The sequence below is a fragment of the Neoarius graeffei genome, chromosome 11 (genome assembly GCF_027579695.1).
Source record: "Neoarius graeffei isolate fNeoGra1 chromosome 11, fNeoGra1.pri, whole genome shotgun sequence".
NCBI lineage: Eukaryota > Metazoa > Chordata > Actinopteri > Siluriformes > Ariidae > Neoarius > Neoarius graeffei.
In genome coordinates, this window is record NC_083579.1 from 51,819,314 (window position 1) to 51,837,590 (window position 18,277).

At 43.0% G+C, this 18,277-nt stretch overlaps 1 protein-coding gene across 3 annotated transcripts in view; it reads left to right on the top strand.

Moving 5' to 3' along the window:
• mideasb (mitotic deacetylase associated SANT domain protein b) overlaps positions 1-17,447 on the top strand; it is a 48,336-nt gene extending 30,889 nt beyond the window's left edge. For 2 of the 3 annotated variants that reach the window (XM_060934154.1, XM_060934152.1), the window contains exons 7-13: positions 23-126; positions 3,466-3,541; positions 4,008-4,096; positions 5,025-5,168; positions 5,262-5,384; positions 5,730-5,914; positions 15,673-17,447. In XM_060934154.1, coding sequence (XP_060790137.1) covers positions 23-126; positions 3,466-3,541; positions 4,008-4,096; positions 5,025-5,168; positions 5,262-5,384; positions 5,730-5,914; positions 15,673-15,901 — 950 coding nt within the window. In that variant the 3' untranslated portion in view covers positions 15,902-17,447. The remainder of the gene's footprint in view (positions 1-22; positions 127-3,465; positions 3,542-4,007; positions 4,097-5,024; positions 5,169-5,261; positions 5,385-5,729; positions 5,915-15,672) is intronic. The other variant, XM_060934155.1, reaches the window with a different exon arrangement.
• The last annotated feature ends 830 nt before the right edge of the window (positions 17,448-18,277 follow it).

Sequence of the window (18,277 nt, forward strand, 5' to 3'; positions counted from 1 at the left end):
TTATGTGGGTTTGTGTCTGCAGTGAATGACCTCATGCACCTGGCCTGCTCCAGTGCACTATGTGGAGGAGGGACCAATCAGGAGCTGGCCATGCACTGTCTCCAGGAGTGTAAGGGTGATATCATGGTGAGTCTGTAAGACTACACCAGCATGAGCTCAATGACATGTGCCACTTTTGTCCTCTAAACCAATTTTCCTTCTATAGTCCGTTATGAAATATATCCACAGGCATATACAACCCCGATTCCAAAAAAGTTGGGACAAAGTACAAATTGTAAATAAAAACGGAATGCAATGATGTGGAAGTTTCAAAATTCCATATTTTATTCAGAATAGAACATAGATGGCATATCAAATGTTTAAACTGAGAAAATGTATCATTTAAAGAGAAAAATTAGGTGATTTTTAAATTTCATGACAACATATCTCAAAGTTGGGACAAGGCCATGTTTACCACTGTGAGACATCCCCTTTTCTCTTTACAACAGTCTGTAAACGTCTGGGGACTGAGGAGACAAGTTGCTCAAGTTTAGGGATAGGAATGTTAACCCATTCTTGTCTAATGTAGGATTCTAGTTGCTCAACTGTCTTAGGTCTTTTTTGTCGTATCTTCCGTTTTATGATGCGCCACATGTTTTCTATGGGTGAGAGATCTGGACTGCAGGCTGGCCAGTTCAGTACCCGGACCCTTCTTCTACGCAGCCATGATGCTGTAATTGATGCAGTATGTGGTTTGGCATTGTCATGTTGGAAAATGCAAGGTCTTCCCTGAAAGAGACATTGTCTGAATGGGAGCATATGTTGCTCTAGAACCTGGATATACCTTTCAGCATTGATGGTGTCTTTCCAGATGTGTAAGCTGCCCATGCCACACGCACTAATGCAACCCCATACCATCAGAGATGCAGGCTTCTGAACTGAGCACTGATAACAACTTGGGTCGTCCTTCTCTTCTTTAGTCCGAATGACACGGCGTCCCTGATTTCCATAAAGAACTTCAAATTTTGATTCGTCTGACCACAGAACAGTTTTCCACTTTGCCACAGTCCATTTTAAATGAGCCTTGGCCCAGAGAAGACGTCTGCGCTTCTGGATCATGTTTAGATACGGCTTCTTCTTTGAACTATAGAGTTTTAGCTGGCAACAGCGGATGGCACGGTGAATTGTGTTCACAGATAATGTTCTCTGGAAATATTCCTGAGCCCATTTTGTGATTTCCAATACAGAAGCATGCCTGTATGTGATGCAGTGCCGTCTAAGGGCCCGAAGATCACGGGCACCCAGTATGGTTTTCCGGCCTTGACCCTTATGCACAGAGATTCTTCCAGATTCTCTGAATCTTTTGATGATATTATGCACTGTAGATGATGATGTGTTCAAACTCTTTGCAATTTTACACTGTTGAACTCCTTTCTGATATTGCTCCACTATTTGTCGGCGTAGAATTAGGGGGATTGGTGATCCTCTTCCCATCTTTACTTCTGAGAGCTGCTGCCACTCCAAGATGCTCTTTTTATACCCAGTCATGTTAATGACCTATTGCCAATTGACCTAATGAGTTGCAATTTGGTCCTCCAGCTGTTCCTTTTTTGTCCCTGTCCCAACTTTTTTGAGATGTGTTGCTGTCATGAAATTTCAAAATGTCTCACTTTCGACATTTGATATGTTGTCTATGTTCTATTGTGAATACAATATCAGTTTTTGAGATTTGTAAATTATTGCTTTCCGTTTTTATTTACAATTTGTACTTTGTCCCAACTTTTTTGGAATCGGGGTTGTAAACAGAGAGATGTATAATTTCACATTATCCCCTAAACCAACTGTATCCCAATGTGTTTGGTCATGTGCCTTCATGTCATGTGTTCATGTGGCTGAATTCAGCGCCTGCATGTTCACCTAAACACAAATGAAGGGAATTAGATACGCGTTTGTGTGTGCTTTATGTTCACATAGCTGAACCAGCAACAGCAGCACAGAGGCCAGCCTGATAGTGCTTAGCTGTCAACTCCGCTGCCATAGCAACCTGCTGTCAATACCAGAGACATGTGCTGTTGCATGTGCTACTGTGTTTTATCTGCAAGCTGTTTCCAAATTTGTGCTCTCTTGCATTGTTTTGACCTCTTCTCTGTGTCTGGCAACATACTGGCATGCGACATCAATGTGTGCATAGGTGTTTCGTGTTGCATGCACCAAACCATGAGATACAAAAGAAGAAAATTTCATATTTCACTGTGGTTGTAAATTCGAGATACTGGATGCAGTAAGGAAGAACTTGACGGTTTAAGCTGGCAAGGGTGGCATAGTGGTGCAACATGTAGTGTTGCTTCATCAGAGCTGCAGGGTCCTCGTGTACCCCAGAGCTCAGGTTACGGTCTGTTTGGAGTATCGCTTCTGAGAAAAAAAAAAAAGTGCTGGTAGGTGGATTGCCTCTAGGATTGAATGAGTGCTGGAATGTGTATGCATGCTTAGTGCTGCATGATGGACTGGCATCCCACGGTGATCGTGCAAAGCAAAGTAGTTGCTGAATTAATGAATTTATGGAAATACTACAAATAAAATATTGATCTGATTACATTGTTTTTCCGAGCACATCTTTGAATATTTAACCAGAGATGCACTATTGCACAACTTCCTGACAATCATTTGTCACTTTTTTTTTTAAAAGATCAGCTGTGTACGTGCTTATGTTGCACCTCTATCGTCAACCAATCAAACTGCTCCATTTTGCTTTTGCACTACTTTTGGTTTGGATCATGCAATTAATTGGATTTCATCCTAAGCACAACTCCACCAGATACACTTCTCTGCTCAGTCAGTCACTGTTGCTCATCACAGATTATTGGTGGTGTACATGCTGGTCCTGTGCAAGCCTTTCCGAGCCACCCTTACACCCAATCTTGTTCTCTGTGCCTCGGCTCAGATGTGTTTGTGTGCACCGTTGCAGAAGTAAAAATCAGCCCTCACTGTTTACTGCGTCTTCTTATTTGAACCGATGAGGCTCAGGCTACGGGTCTGCTGTTTAACAAGCCGTTGCCATCTGCGCTCAGAGAGATTTGTCCTTTTTCGTGGGCCATTTACAGTTTGCAGCTTATAAATCGACAGATGACAGTCAAGATGCGGGGAGAGATGGAGAGGTAGTCAGGAATATTAGCCGGTGACTGGTGCTGGTTGGTTAAACGCCTCCAGCGAAATAGTCTTGCCTACGTTGCCAAGGAGATAGTGTGTCTGGCTCTACTCTGTTTCTCTTTCTCTTTTCTTTCTCTCTCTCTCTCTCTGCTTTTCGCTGCCTGTGCGAGATATTGTTCTCTTTTGTTCTCGTGCCGTCTTATATAATTCAATTCCACACAGCTGGCCATGACTTTGTCTTGTTATTGTTTTCCACAGGACTGGCCAATGATTTAAAGCTGTATGCTGTCATCTCAGTTCAATCTGAAATCACTCTTCTACCTCCTCTTGTTTTTTCAGGGAGCTCTCGCCCTCCTTCTGTTGAAAAACCCCATCTTTCCCAAATCTCATCCTCTGGCAGATTACCACTATTCCGGTAAGTACATAACTCTTCATTTTGCCTTTGTTCCCCCCCCCCCACTTTCTGCCTAGCCTGCCTTTAGACTACTGAGCTCGGCTTCCTGCCTTTCTGCTCCAGTAGGGACTTTTTCTGTGCTGGAATTCCAACGTACTGCTCTCGGTCTCTCAGCCATAAACCATACCAGCTGAGTACTGGGGGAGGGCAGGGGCAGCTGGGGTTACTGGGTGAAGGAGTGGGGGTGGGTCAGGGCTGCCTGTTGGAGATGTACAGCGTGGGTGAGGGGAGAGAGAGGAGGGAGAGGGTGAGTGTGGGCAGCGTGTTGGCGGCGTGTGCTTAATCCATAGATGAGGACAGGCGCACTATTGTTTATGTGCCAATATGTGTCCTGGCTGTGTGCCTTGTGAGTGTATCTGTGTAACTGCGCGTCTCGTTTACTTCAGACTTCCCAGTAATTGTTTTGGCCCCTCCATCTCTCCTTCAGGCTCAGACAGCTGGACACCTGAAGAGCGACGCCTCTTCAACAAGGGCATCTCTACCTACAAGAAGGACTTCATCATGGTGCAGAAAATGGTATTGCCTCACATTTCACCATCTGAGTGTAGCCTTTTATGACACAATTTACCACAAATATTGCATGTTTTCTTTCACCCATGCTGTGAGCAAGAAAAAAGGCCCAGACATTGAACTACAGTATAATGTTTCTTTAAACCATTAAAGAACAATGCTTAAGGCAGTCTGAACACGTAAGTCACCTCCTTCCTGAATGAAAATGTGTCTCATTGCTATTCTTATTGTTTATAATACAATAAAACAATGTTGTTTCAGATACTGCTATCATTGTGTGCTTTTCTTTGACACTAGGCATTGTTGAAAGTTATGATCTCATAAATAGCCAGCAGTATTTTTTTTGTACAGTAGTTAGGGGCAGAGTCAGTGTATCCTGTACAGTAGTTAAGGGAAGAGTCAGGATCTCATCAGATGGTCATTTTGCTTTTAGCAATGCATGGTATCAGAAATCAGTGTGTTGTTTTTTATTTTTTTTATTTTTTTTTATTTTTTATAGCTTATGTGCCTGCACTTGAAACTGTTCAAGATCCTTTAACTTTCTCTCGAATCTTCCTTCTTTTCATGCTTAACTCCTAAGCCTATGTTCACACAATTTCAAAAGCCTAAGCCTACATAAAGAAAATTGGTACAAAGATTTTATTGAAGACTTTTTGTATGAACACTGTAGGTGAGAATTTGGAACATATTTCATTTCATGTATAATTTTAAGACAGGTTAATTCTATTAATAGAATTACATTTTGATTTCGCTTGCTTTACATCATGCTGCATATTCACTGTTGCACACAAACGGTGTGGACGGTGCAACAGAAGGTCATCTTGACTGTTTTTATTTACTCAGTCTTTTGCTGTCTTGCATTGTGGAATGTGTGTCTGCTTTCCTAAGAGCTGTGGTCACCCACCATCATGATGTTGTTGTGGTTGAATTGAAGGTAAACTCCAAGACAGTGGCTCAGTGTGTGGAGTTCTACTACACCTATAAGAAGCAGGTGAAGATCGGCAGGAATGGCACACTCCTCTACGGAGAAGCAGAGCTTCCTGAAACACGGCCTACAGAGGAGGAGGTGGACTATAAAGTAAGCCTGTGTGTCTATACGTGTGTGTGTTGAATCTCATATGGACAGGTGCAGTGTGGTAGGGTTTGTAATCTTATCTGCTACCTTGAACAGGGTTCACAGAGATTTGATTTGCGAAAGGAAGAGGAAGAGGACAGGAAGTGGGAGGTATCAGGGGACAGGAAGCGAGAGAGCAGCCTTGAAAGGGTGACACAATCTCTACAGGCCAGTGAAAGTGTGAGTATCAAGTTATCTGAGCCTGGGGGTAATATAAAGGTGACAGTGTATGGATTATTTTAGAGTATTTAATAAAATACCTCCGTACCTATTTTTTGTCATAAATGGAAAAACAAAAAAATGTAGCTAACTAAAAATAAAAATGTAGCTAACTAAAATCTAGATTGTTTGTTTGTTTATTGTAACTTGCCACATTTCTGTAAGACTCATGTCTGGTGCCCTCTTGTGGTTAAGAGTTGTAATAACGGCATGCTGCTGTAGCTGTAGTAAGACACTCGTATATTATAGATTGAGTGCTGAAATAAGCAGCACTCTGTCACTGACTCTAATCCTCCTATCCTCCAGACCGGTGCGGTACTGGCCTTAAGGAATCAAGAGGATGGAAGACGGGACCATCCAGCGGTTGCAGTTAGCCACGCCCCCACAGTGCCTCCGAAACCTCGGACAGAAAGCACGGCGAGGAAGAGCGGGGTCGTGACAAAGGGCTCTACAGGACAAGAGGGAGAATTTCCCTGCAAGAAATGCGGAAGGTGAGACAATATTTAAAACAAATCTGTGATGGTGTTTAATAAGCATCAAGTTTATGTAATTAATTTAAAGAGCTAATTAATCTAAGTCAAACAGTTATAGGAACCGGGAGAGTAATGGAGCATGTGTTGTGGTGGTGGTGGTTTTTTTTTTTAATAAAAACATTGGTCAAGAGCTTCGCCGGCGAAGCCCGGCAGATTTAGAATGAGTAGGCCATGTATTTAGACAAATATCTTCATGAGTTTTTATCATGATAAACATATTGACACAAACTTTATACTTTACACTTTCCTATGTGCTCACTGCCAAATATTTATTATATTTTTTTAAGTTACCTAAATTAGATGAAACATAAAACTTGTCATCTTACTCAGGCCCTGTCCACACGGCAACGGATTCAGGTGAATCTGATAAAATTGTTTATCGTTTCGGCCTGGCGTCCACACGGCACCGGCGTTTTGGGTGCCCCAAAACGAAATCTTTTGAGAACGGGTCCCAGAGTGGAAAAATCTGGCAACGGCGCCGTTGCGAAGTCGTCTGGATGAGTAGAATGGATTTGTTCACGATGACGTCACAACCACATGACCTGTCAGTGTTTCACACCGGGTAGAAGTGTAACGAACTCGATGCGAGTTGTCAACAAATCCTATAACTAGTCCAAACACTGCGGAAGCAGTAACCAAACCCACGCACCGCCCGTGCGCTTTCCAAAAACAAAACCAATCCCGCCAGCAAAAATAGGAAAAAAAGGAGCGATCTCACCTCTTCAGATGTTGGTTCAAGTCCGACAATACATTCCTCAAAAAGGGCGTAGAAGAAAGTAATCCATTAACGTGTAGCATTCAATTTATTCCGGACCATTAAAGAATTCTGGAGGATATCAGAATGTTGGCGTACCGGCTTCCATCTACCCCCATTCATTCCTCTCTCTCTCCATCTACCCCTATTCATTCCTCTCTCTCTCCATCTACCCCCATTCATTCCTCTTTCCGCGTCTTTCGTTTTACGCTACTGATTAATAATCAAAACTTTGTGGCTAAAGCTACAGAAGAAGGGGTTTATGCGCATGCGTCTACTTCTATTGTTCTGGTGTCTCCGATGGGACCGTCTTACAGCGCACCTAGAGGTGTGGCATGTGTATTGCATCGTTTTCAGCAAGCGTTGCATTGCCATATGGACCTGAAATGTAACTGATCCGTTGCCCATGTGGACGCGATATTTAAAAAAAAAAAATCTCATTGCCGTTGTCGTGTGGATGTAGCCTCAGTCACACTGGAGTCGGAGTACTGAGCGCCCACTTATGCATTCATAAAAGACTATTCACATGGTAATGGCATGATAATCACTTTCAGTCTTTTGGTTTTTTTTTACCCTTCTCGTTGAATACCCCTCCTGCTGCCCACTCTTTGTCCCAAAACAATAGGACATAAATTTTTTGATGGCCAGTTAATTGTCCAAATCAGTGCAGCAGATTTAAGTTTTTGTGCTTGATACATTCCTAAGACTGAACAGAATTACCTCAAGTGACCAAAACGGTTCGTCACAATGGGTAAGGTCATGTTTTTTTTCACAAGATCCAACAAGGTTCTTTACAACATCTTCATTTGTGTTTTTTTTATTTAAAAGTGCAATTATGACATGGATATTATTGTAGCTGAACTTGTGCTGAATACAAAAAGTCATATATGACTTTAAAAATGCTGCTTAGATTTGTTGAAATTGATGACAAAATCAGAGCATGCCAAAATCATCAGTGCTAGAAAATACCCTCAGACCCCAGAGGGTTAAAGTGAGACAGGAATATTAACATATTACTCAAAGTAGAGGTGGTATGACCTTTTCAAATCATTTTTAATGTTAATGCTGTATGGTCAAGGCATTCTACTAAAACTTCTAACAGTCGAGCAAAATAAATATTCCTACGCAAAAATACTAGTACTGGGTTGGGCCTTTCTCTAATCTCAAAACAGCCTCAGTTCTTCATGGCTTTGATTCCATGGTGGAAATGTTCCTTTGAGATTCTGTTCCATGTTGAGAGGAATTGCTCATTGTACCACAGCCAAAAGTTGTTCTATTGGATTCACAGCTGATGACTAGGAAGGCCATTGAAGAACATTTGAACTCATTGTTTTGTTCATCAAACCAGTTTGAGACGACTTTTACTTCGTGACATGGTGCATTATAATGCTGGAAATAGCCAGCAGAAGAAGGTAAATTGTGGCCATGAAGGGAAGCGCATGGTCAGTAACAATACTCAGATAGGTTGTGGCATTCCAGCAATGATTTGACTGATATTAATGAGCCCAAGTGTGCGAAGAATCCATTCCCCACACCATCACACCACCCCCACCAGCCTGGACCGTTTATACAAGGAAGGCTGGGTCCATGGATTCATGCAAATTCTGACCCAACCATCTGTGTGCCTCAGTAGAAATCGAGATTCATCAGGCTAGGCTAAGTGTCATGTGTGTGGTCCGTCCGTTCCCCCCCCATCTTCACCTGCCCAGTTTTGGCAAGTCTGTGCTCACTGTGGCCTTGGCTTTCTGTTCTTGGCTGATAGAAGTGTGACCTGATATGGTCTTCTGCTGTTGTAACCCATCTGCCTCAATTTTTTGAGTTGTTGTGCATCCCGAGATGCTTTTCTGCTCATACTGTTGTACAGAGTGGTTATTTGAGTTACTGTAGCTTATTGTCAGCTTAAAACAGTCTGGTCATTGTCCACTGAGTTCTCATCAACGAGGTGTTTCCATCTGCAGAACTGCTGCTGACTTTTTTTTTTAATTTATTTATTATACCATTTTGAATAAACTCCGAAGACTGTCGTGTGGGGAAAATCCCAGGTGAGCCGCAGTAACACGAATACTCAAACTAGCCTGTCCGACACCAACAATCATGCCACGGTCAAAATCACTGAGATGTGTCGGTTCCCACCCCAATTATGATGGTTGATGTGAACATTACTCAGAGCTGCTGGCCCAAATCTGGGGTGGTGTTTACATTGGACCGTATCCGTCTCGTTTTCGTCGCGGATGCACTGTCCGTGCACATTAAAACGCCGGGAAACGACTCCACAGGCGGAACAACTTGAATCCGCCAGGGCCCACGTATTCAACCCAGTTCGTATCTGATCCGGTGCTGTGTAAACATTGAGGAACGAGGAAACGCAGTGCTGAGCTCTAGCTGACGTCGTCATTGGACAACGTCACTGTGACATCCACCTTCCTGATTCGCTGGCGTTGGGATCACACACACACAGTGGCTCAGTCCCGAATCACTGCTCGTGCGCTTCACTCGCGCGCTCTGTGAGCTGCGCAGGGCCGGAGTGCGCACCCTCCAGAGGGCACTCGCAGTTCAGGGCGGAGTGATTTGGAGCGCAGGAGGAAGCGCTGAGCCGCACTGAGGTTTATTTACACATTTCAACTTATTTACCTCCTTCAGGCGCTTAAACTCAGTGAGAACATGAACATCACAGCCAGGTGTGTTTATCTGCTGGAGAAGGTGTTCGCTTGCCATCCTTCCACTTGCAAGTGGTGAGTGACTTGCGCATGCCCGATATGCACTGGGATCATGTGACATGCTGTCTAATTAGTCATGTGATTAGCGTATCCGTGTATTGGCGTTGCTGTGTGCATGCGAATCGTGTATTGGCGTTGCTGTGTGCACGCGAATCGTTTTAAAAACGTTAATCTGATGATCCGCTGATACGGTCTAATGTAAACACCACCTGGAACACCTAAAGGAAACCATCAGTCACAGGGAGAACATGCAAATTCCACACACAAAGGCTGCATTCAGCTACGAGGTTCGAACCCAGAACCTTCGTGCTGTGAGGCGACAGTGCTAAACACTGTGCTGTTCAATTTTGTATCAACTACTGAGAATTTAGAGGGTTTTTTTTTTCACTAAACCAAAACAAAACCCTTTATTGTAAGCAAGCAACAAAAATAGCTGCTGTTCTTCTCATTATCGCCATTATATACATTAACATGTACATGGATTTTGGCATGCAGTGTGCCAATCATAAGATTATCAACCAATTTCCTCAGACAGGAGCATGTATCAAGTTTGTAATGCTGAATGAAGTCTCTCCCCATGAACCTCGCACCAGGACAGCAAATGGCATGCCCAGAATAATGGCACTCACATCCGCTGATGACATTGTAGTGTTTTCCGAAAACTTGGATGAATTGGAGAAAATCTTTCAACACTTTCTCAAGATTTGGTTTACAGATGTCTTATAAAAAGACAGAGCCAATGGCATTTAATGTAGAGAAAAATGTCAAAGCTCAGGAAAACCTACTGACTGAACGATGTAGAAATAAAAAATGTGAGGCAATTTCGCTATCTTGGCCACCTAATTACCAGTGCTAGGAAGTCATCAATGTTTCTACGTCACAGGATCGCATCAGCGTATGCAAAGTGGAACAAGCTGAAACGTGTACTTCCTGATCGTGAAATCCACTTCAGTACTCGCATGAAAATCTTGACTCTGTGTGTGTTTTCTCTGTAATTGTATAGCATTCAGACGTGGGAGATATCAAGTGCCGAGCTCACGGTGGTGTAGTGGTTAGCACGGTCACCTCACAGCAAGAAGGTTCTGGGTTCAAGCCCAGCAGCCGGCGGGGGCCTCTCTGTGTGGAGTTTGCATGTTCTCCCCGTGTCTGTGTGGGTTTCCGCCGGGTGCTCCGGTTTCCCCCACAGTTCAAAGACCTGCGGTTAGGTTAACATGCGGTGGCTTTGGGCTGAGGTGCCCTTGAGCAAGGTACCGAACCCCTGACTGCTCCCTGGGCGCTCTGGTGTGGCTGCCCACTGCTCTGGGTGTGCATGTGTGTTCACTGCTTCAGATGGGTTAAATGCAGAGGATGAATCTGACTGTGCTTGAAGTGTGCATGTGACAAAGGTTTCTGCTTCTTTCTTCAGAGGATCAGCGTTGTATGAAATGGGTTCTTAAGAAAAATGATAGCTGGGGCCTATGTGGGGGGGGGGATGTACCTCCCATAAGCCAATGTAAAAAGGGTGTTGGCCCTTCATCCCTAGTGGATGGTAAGTTGGACTGGGCCTTCAAAATATCGAACGCAAAGCTTCACCAAATAACCCCTTCACAATCAGTTAGAATTTCTGTCATGTCCAGCACCTCAAATACACAGCGCACGTGTGCCGAATGCCAAATGATGCAACACAGAAAGTTGTACTGTTCGACAAGAGAAGAAGGTGGAAGAATTGCTCGGGATTAGATTAGATTAGATAAAACTTTATTGATTTAAAGTGTAGGTCATAAAAAGAGTTAAAAAGGGAGGGTTGGGAGGGTTCCCTCAGGGAAATTAAGATTCCAGCAGCATCATTACAGATAAACAGAAAAAAGAAATGGAGAGAACTTCTAGTTAAATTAAAATAAATTCAGTATTTACAACCAGGCCCTAAAGAAAATGATCAAGCAGGACTCCAAGCACCTGCGCCCCAAGGCCGATCTTGTGCCAGGCAGGAAACTATGATCTCATCTCATTATCTCTAGCCGCTTTATCCTTCTACAGGGTCGCAGGCAAGCTGGAGCCTATCCCAGCTGACTACGGGCGAAAGGCGGGGTACACCCTGGACAAGTTGCCAGGTCATCACAGGGCTGACACATAGACACAGACAACCATTCACACTCACATTCACACCTACGGTCAATTTAGAGTCACCAGTTAACCTAACCTGCATGTCTTTGGACTGTGGGGGAAACCGGAGCACCCGGAGGAAACCCACGCGGACACGGGGAGAACATGCAAACTCCACACAGAAAGGCCCTCGCCGGCCCCGGGGCTCGAACCCAGGACCTTCTTGCTGTGAGGCGACAGCGCTAACCACTACACCACCGTGCCGCCCGGAAACTATGATGATATCAGTAATTATCATTAATTAATTAATTAAAGCTAGACGGCTTTTCAATTTCATAAAATCGGTGACATGTAGTTCCCTCTGAAATTTGGTCATTGTGATGTATGTTTATTTCTGTAATATCTCTCAAAATATCAGGCCAGTCAGTGGCTGGGAAGTTATTTAATTTGAGGGGATTCCCGAGCAAATAATGTGCATGAAATCACTCGCTTCACGCAGTCAAGCAGACAGAGGAAGTCCGTGCGCTTGCGCAGGTTTACCACCTTCTTTTGGGTTTTATGGCAGCTGGCATTCAGTGTTGCATTACTGCCATCTACAGGTTTACCTTGACCGTGCACTGACAGTTCCATCATCCTGTCGCTAAACGAACAGCTGATCACACCGAGGTACTCGCTGACCGCCGATATTTATTAGTTTGGTCCTGCGTTTCCTTTCCTTCGCAACATAACGTCTTTTCTTCTCGCTTTCCGTTACTGGAGTCGGTCTTTCACGTTTAATTTGCATACTCGCGTCCTCCATTTTTCTCTCCTGTTTCAAATTTGTATCCCACAATGCCTTGCACAAACTGGGAAAGCGTACCACATGATGAATGACCTAGTATCTTGAATTGGGTCATGGTGAAGTAGGAAAAAATAGTGGAGAGTTGAGGGCTATGTGGCCCTAAATTCATTAATTGTTCCATTTAAACAAACAAAAAAAACTAATAAAATTGGAAGTCTGTGATTCGAATTCAGTAGCTTTCAGTCCACTGAACAAAATAATCGGATGTCAGGGAAAATTCTTTTTATGACCTATGCTTGAAAAATCTGAAAGGCAGTCTAGCTTTAATATCTCATTAATCCACATAAATCACTCCAGATCGGTTCTTTTCTAGCCAGTGCTTCATCTTTTATTTGTTGTGTGTAGATTTGAGTTACTGTCTGCTGTCTAATTTATGCTTAACAGATCCACACTGGTACAAACGTGCATGAAAATGATGTACCCACGGAAGCTGTGGCAGCTGTTAATCACTGTCATGCGCATGAACACATTTTTTTTTTAATTACCATTATCACATCGCTGGCTTAGGGCGGCACGGTGGTGTAGTGGTTAGCACCGTCGCCTCACAGCAAGAAGGTCCTGGGTTCGAGCCCAGCGGCCAGCGAGGGCCTTTCTGTGTGGAGTTTGCATGTTCTCCCCGTGTCCGTGTGGGTTTCCTCCGGGTGCTCCGGTTTCCCTCACAGTCCAAAGACATGCAGGTTAGGTTAACTGGTGACTCTAAATTGACCGTAGGTGTGAATGTGAGTGTGAATGGTTGTCTGTCTCTGTGTCAGCCCTGCGATAACCTGGCGACTTGTCCAGGGTGTACCCCGCCTTTCACCCGTAGTCAGTTGGGATAGGCTCCAGCTTGCCTGCGACCCTGTAGGACAGGATAAGCGGCTACAGATAATGGATGGACATCACTGGCTTCTGTTGTTGCTCGTCTGACACGTAATGCTGTAAATAACTTTTTAAAGCTGTTGATTTTTTTTTTTTTTTCCTGGCAACTTTGTTTCTGTATGTGCAGCAGTTTTGCAATGTTTTAACACAAATGCCTCACTTCCCTTTGTAGTTTTGCTCATGTAACCCTTTATGGGTTTAAATCCTGCTATCCAGGACCTCACCATGTTCTGGACAGCTCTGACGTATCAGTTTAAGCACTGGCTTTGAGCTTTACCTTTTTGTTTTCTTGTACCTTTGTCACATATAACAGGAAGATGACCTGTGGTTTATTTATTTATTTATTTATTTGAATTGGGAAAGTCTGAGTTTATCAGCGTTGAAAGCAGTAAAACATTAACATCTGAATCTAAGAGGTCTTGTATCAGTAATGGCAATGACTGACACTGTTATTATCAACTGTCTCTTAGCAACTGAAAGTTTGGAGTAGTGCTAAATGCCATGCCCTCTGTTGTGTGTCTGTTGTCTGTCTGCCTAGTGACCAAATGCAGGTTGTGTGCGCGCACGTGTGTGACTTGGAATATGAAAACATCTCGTACGCTCCGTCCTTCTGCCCACTCATCATTGGCCACTGTTGCTCATTTGCATTTTGCCAGTGCATCTGCTCTCTCTTTCTTTTAGTCAAAAGATGAATCTTACTCGTACTTTCCGCTTACCTCACACTGTGGTCGTGTTCTGTGAGCGGTTTCTCGTGGGGTGAAGCATCAAATCAAGCAGTCAGTGTTTATCATCGATTCTCTTTCTCATAAAGTATTAATATCAGAAAAGGCACAACATGAATCTTCAGGAATTAGTGCGTGCTTGTGTGTAACAAGATGAGCTGATTTCTGGTACCTTAATTTTATTTACATATATTACTAAAAGGTTTGTAATACAGTATCATGCAGTGCTGTTTTGGTCAAGGCACTTGTTTGTTAACTGCTACAGATTTGAAACAATGACGAGGCACGCTGTCCTAGGTGGTGCGATCCATTACCGCCCTGTACTACAGCACTTTGACAACGATTACTTGAGTAGAAAAAAATCTTACTGTGAATGACGTCATACTTTATTAGCAGTGTATAGTTACATCTGTGAAACCAGTTATTTCCTGTTTATCACTATAAACAGTCATTCCCTTACCACTCTTTCTCTTGAAGACAAGAGCAAAAAATGCTGCATGTGTTCGTGAGAAACCACAAAACTTAAAGGCTTTAGTCCTGAAGATTTAAAGCAGCACTGTTTCCTCTGACAGTTGCAAAGTGCTGCTGCTAGAGATTCCTTTAAGTATGTTAAGTAAATGTCTCCTCACAGATGACTAATTTTAACGTGTTTTTCTTAATTCTATTTACATGGAGTGTTCAACATACAAATCTAAGTTGTTACTATAGAAGCAGTAATGTACTAGAACTAGATAGAGACTGTGACTAAAGTCAGTGATTTGCGCTAGCTGTTACAAAGCGGGACGTCTGGTCACCGTACAGTACCTGTCAGGGATGGGTCGAGACGAATGCATGTGCAGAAGATCTTTATTAAGAAAAGTGCAATCAGGCAAACAATCCAAATCTGCAGGTATAAATCAGAAACAAACAAGCAGTAGGTCGTGCGAGGCACAAACAGAATATCATGGGCACGGACAAAGGCGGAATCAAAGGGCTAGGAACAGGAACTAGGAATTCGGAAACCAGGAAATCAAGACAACGCATGGCTCAGTAATGTGTCTCAATACTTCGCAACCTGAGTTAGCCTTTGGCATCCTTATATATGCACGTTGATTGCGCCTTAATCCAGTGCCGGTGTGAGTCATTAGCGGCGCGTGTACGTGAATCAGTTGGCAGCGTGTGTTGTCCAGAGCGTGCGCGAGAGTGACAGTACCGGAACAGTAAGGGACAGAGAATGACAGATCTGGAACGATAAGAGATAGAGAATGACGCTTGGTGAGGAACGGTTGCGCCCTGCCGCCCTGAACAAAATAAAATTTAAAAAACTGATTGAGAAAATCATGAAAATTGACAGTTGTAAATGATTTGAAAAAAATCTTGTTTTTCATGGATCATTCTGGTTTGGTGATCCAGATCACCACCAAAAGTCTCAGCAACGTAAATCAGCCCAGAGGTATTCTTTATGTGAAATTTATTGGTGATTGGTTGAAAACTGAGGGAGAAATGGCATCCTTAAAAACGTAATAATAATAAAAAAGTAGAAAGATCTTGAGTAACAATTTGCACCAGCACTGCTAGCGCTAATTAGAGAGTGCGTTGTAGCTCTGCTGGATAGGAGAACAAGCCGAGATGCCTGCGGCATCACAAATAATAAATATTTACTACTTCTCCATTACTGGCACCATTAAGCTGCTGCATAATTCAGTCTTTGTCCTCTGTGTCTAGTGGATAACCCAAGTGTGTGCTGTGTGTTGTTTCTGCAGGATATTCTATAAGGTGAAAAGCCGGAGCGCTCACATGAAGAGCCATGCCGAGCAAGAGAAGAAAGCAGCGGCTCTCAGGCAACGGGAAGCTGAGGAGCGCGCAGCTGCAGCAGCCTTAATGGCTGCTCAGCAGAACGGATCTCGAGGGGAGCAAGCAGCAATGCGGCGAGCCAGCAGCGAGGACTCCTCAGAAGAGGAAGACTCATCAGACGATGAAGACTGGCACTAGCAAAGACTCTGTTTTTCTGCATGGTGGAGCTCGCTTCCCCAACATGACCTGATGCACTGGTCTGTGTGGGGATGAATAACCGGGAGAGGGAAAATGAACGCCTTCAGGGACTAACTTACTCCCTTAATGCATGTGTGTGCGAGTGGCAAAGAGAAGCATTCAGGGTTTCTCGTTCAGACAAAGGGCTATAGGGAGTGCAAGCCAAGGGTGTGTGTGTGCGTGTACATGTGCCAGAGAGTTAGTGTCAAAGAGAAACATTCAGAGTTTCTCATCCAGACATAGGGCTATAGGGAGTACAAGCCAAGAGGGTGTGTGTAGAGTGATCACACACCCCTTACACACACCGGTCAGGGTGAAGCCCAGGAGTTCCACCTGCTTAGCTCCCCAGCACAGACTCGCTTCACCCCTTTATTATCTGCCGTGACTCGGGCCGCCATGCGTTCAGTGCTCTGGACACTGCAGGACATACAAACAGGAGGATGGATGTTAATGTTACTCTTGATACCTGCAGTTTATTTTTTTTCTCTCTTGATTTTTCTAAATGAAAGCTGTTAGTGTGACTCTTACGGTTGACTGCCAAAAGCTTGCACAGCTGTACTTGTGCACCTGTTTTTTTTTTTTTTTTTAGTTTGGTCCTTTTTTTGTAGTGCTGTGGCTTTGGTGGTTTTTTTTTTTTTTTTTGGTTACGTTTACTTCTGGCCACCTTGCTGATGCCTTGGATGTTTTTGACACTTAATCATGACATGACAATCAATTTTACAAAGGTTCTTTCTTTTTTATATATATCCAACAAAGTATCATTTGTTTTTATATATTCATTATTATTATTATTGTTATAATTGTTCTCTTTAGTGTTGTCATTGTACTGTTTTTGGGAAAGGTAACTGTTTTTTTTTAAATTTTGAAGTTCTTTTTATCATTTAGCTGTTAGTTTTATTTAATACTTTTGCTACCTGTGTTTTTGCGGATTGTAAAGCTTCTCTAAGGTGTCAGACAGGAAAAGAAAGAAACCGAGGGTGAAAGTGCAATAGAACAATTTGAAATCTTGATGCAAATGTGCTGCCACTCCTCCTTCTCCTCCCTCTCCTCCCGTCTCCATTCCCTGTCCAACTTCAGCATAATCTGAACTTGAACTGAACCCTAATGCAGCCTCTGAAACTGAACAAGATCATTTGAAAATATTTATTTAATGTTATTTTTGGGGAAAATGAGAACAAATGTATTTGAGTGGCTAAAGAATGAAGCGTAATGTGGTTGTCAGTTTCTAGCGCCATGGCAACAGAGGCTGCTGAACTACCGCCACCCCACCTCGAAGAACAGCCACGGTGTGAAGATCTCAGCTGAGAGTAACAGCTCCAATTACTGCTCATCACACTTTAGTCTGCTATGCACTCGTGTGTGTGTGTGTGTGTGTGTGTGTGTGTGTGTGTGTTCCCTGTCCCTGTGGGTGGATGTAGAAGTGTGTTTTTGTACACACGTGTATGTATGTGTGGATGTGTTTGGGTGTTAACACCAATAATAAAAACTGTTTCAAACTCAGAGCCAAGTGAGTAGGAGAAGCTTCCAGATCTATTTAGATTTTTTTTTTCCTTAATTTGTTGTGAACTTGTGAAGAGACTGACCTGCTCTTTCATAGGGGCAGGCCAGGGGCCTTGTGGTAAGATGGTCTAGCCAAGGCTTTTTTTTTTTAATAATTCTAATAATTATTTTAAAATTAATATAAAATAAATACAGGATTTGCTGCCACCGAGCAACTGTTGCTTTTATTCAGCCAAGGGTGATGCTTGTATAGGTAATATATAAATCACACACACTTGTGCGTGCGCGCACACATGCAGACATGTGGGTGTGTAATTTTATATATAATATAAAATTTGTGTGCACGCTTGTAAAAGAAAAGGAAACGAAATGTATACTTTCTATGCTATTTTCTTAGGGCCTCATACACTAATGGTGAGTTACACAGAAGTGCTTTTTACTGCAGTATAACTTATTTGTGTTAAACTTAATGATCAATTATTGTTTTGAAATAATAAATCTGTTCAAAGAAAGATAATCTTTGCAAAGTCAATTTTTAGTCATACAAAGGGGATAGTTTTGTCTTTTTAATAAAATCAAAGCTGCACAGTGTGCCACAAGATGTCAGTCTTGTCAGAGAATACTTCAGCGTTCGACTCATGCAGGGACAGAAATCTGTTTGTGCATGTCTGCCTTTCAGCTCATTTTGATTTGAGCTGTTTGATTTGATCGCACGTTTACAATGTATGTTGTATTTATATCAGCACAACAACATGTATAGGAAAATGCATGAAGTTGTTCAAATAATATATCCATATTCATCATAGCGTAATCTTGTATTTCCAAAAGAAAGAAAGC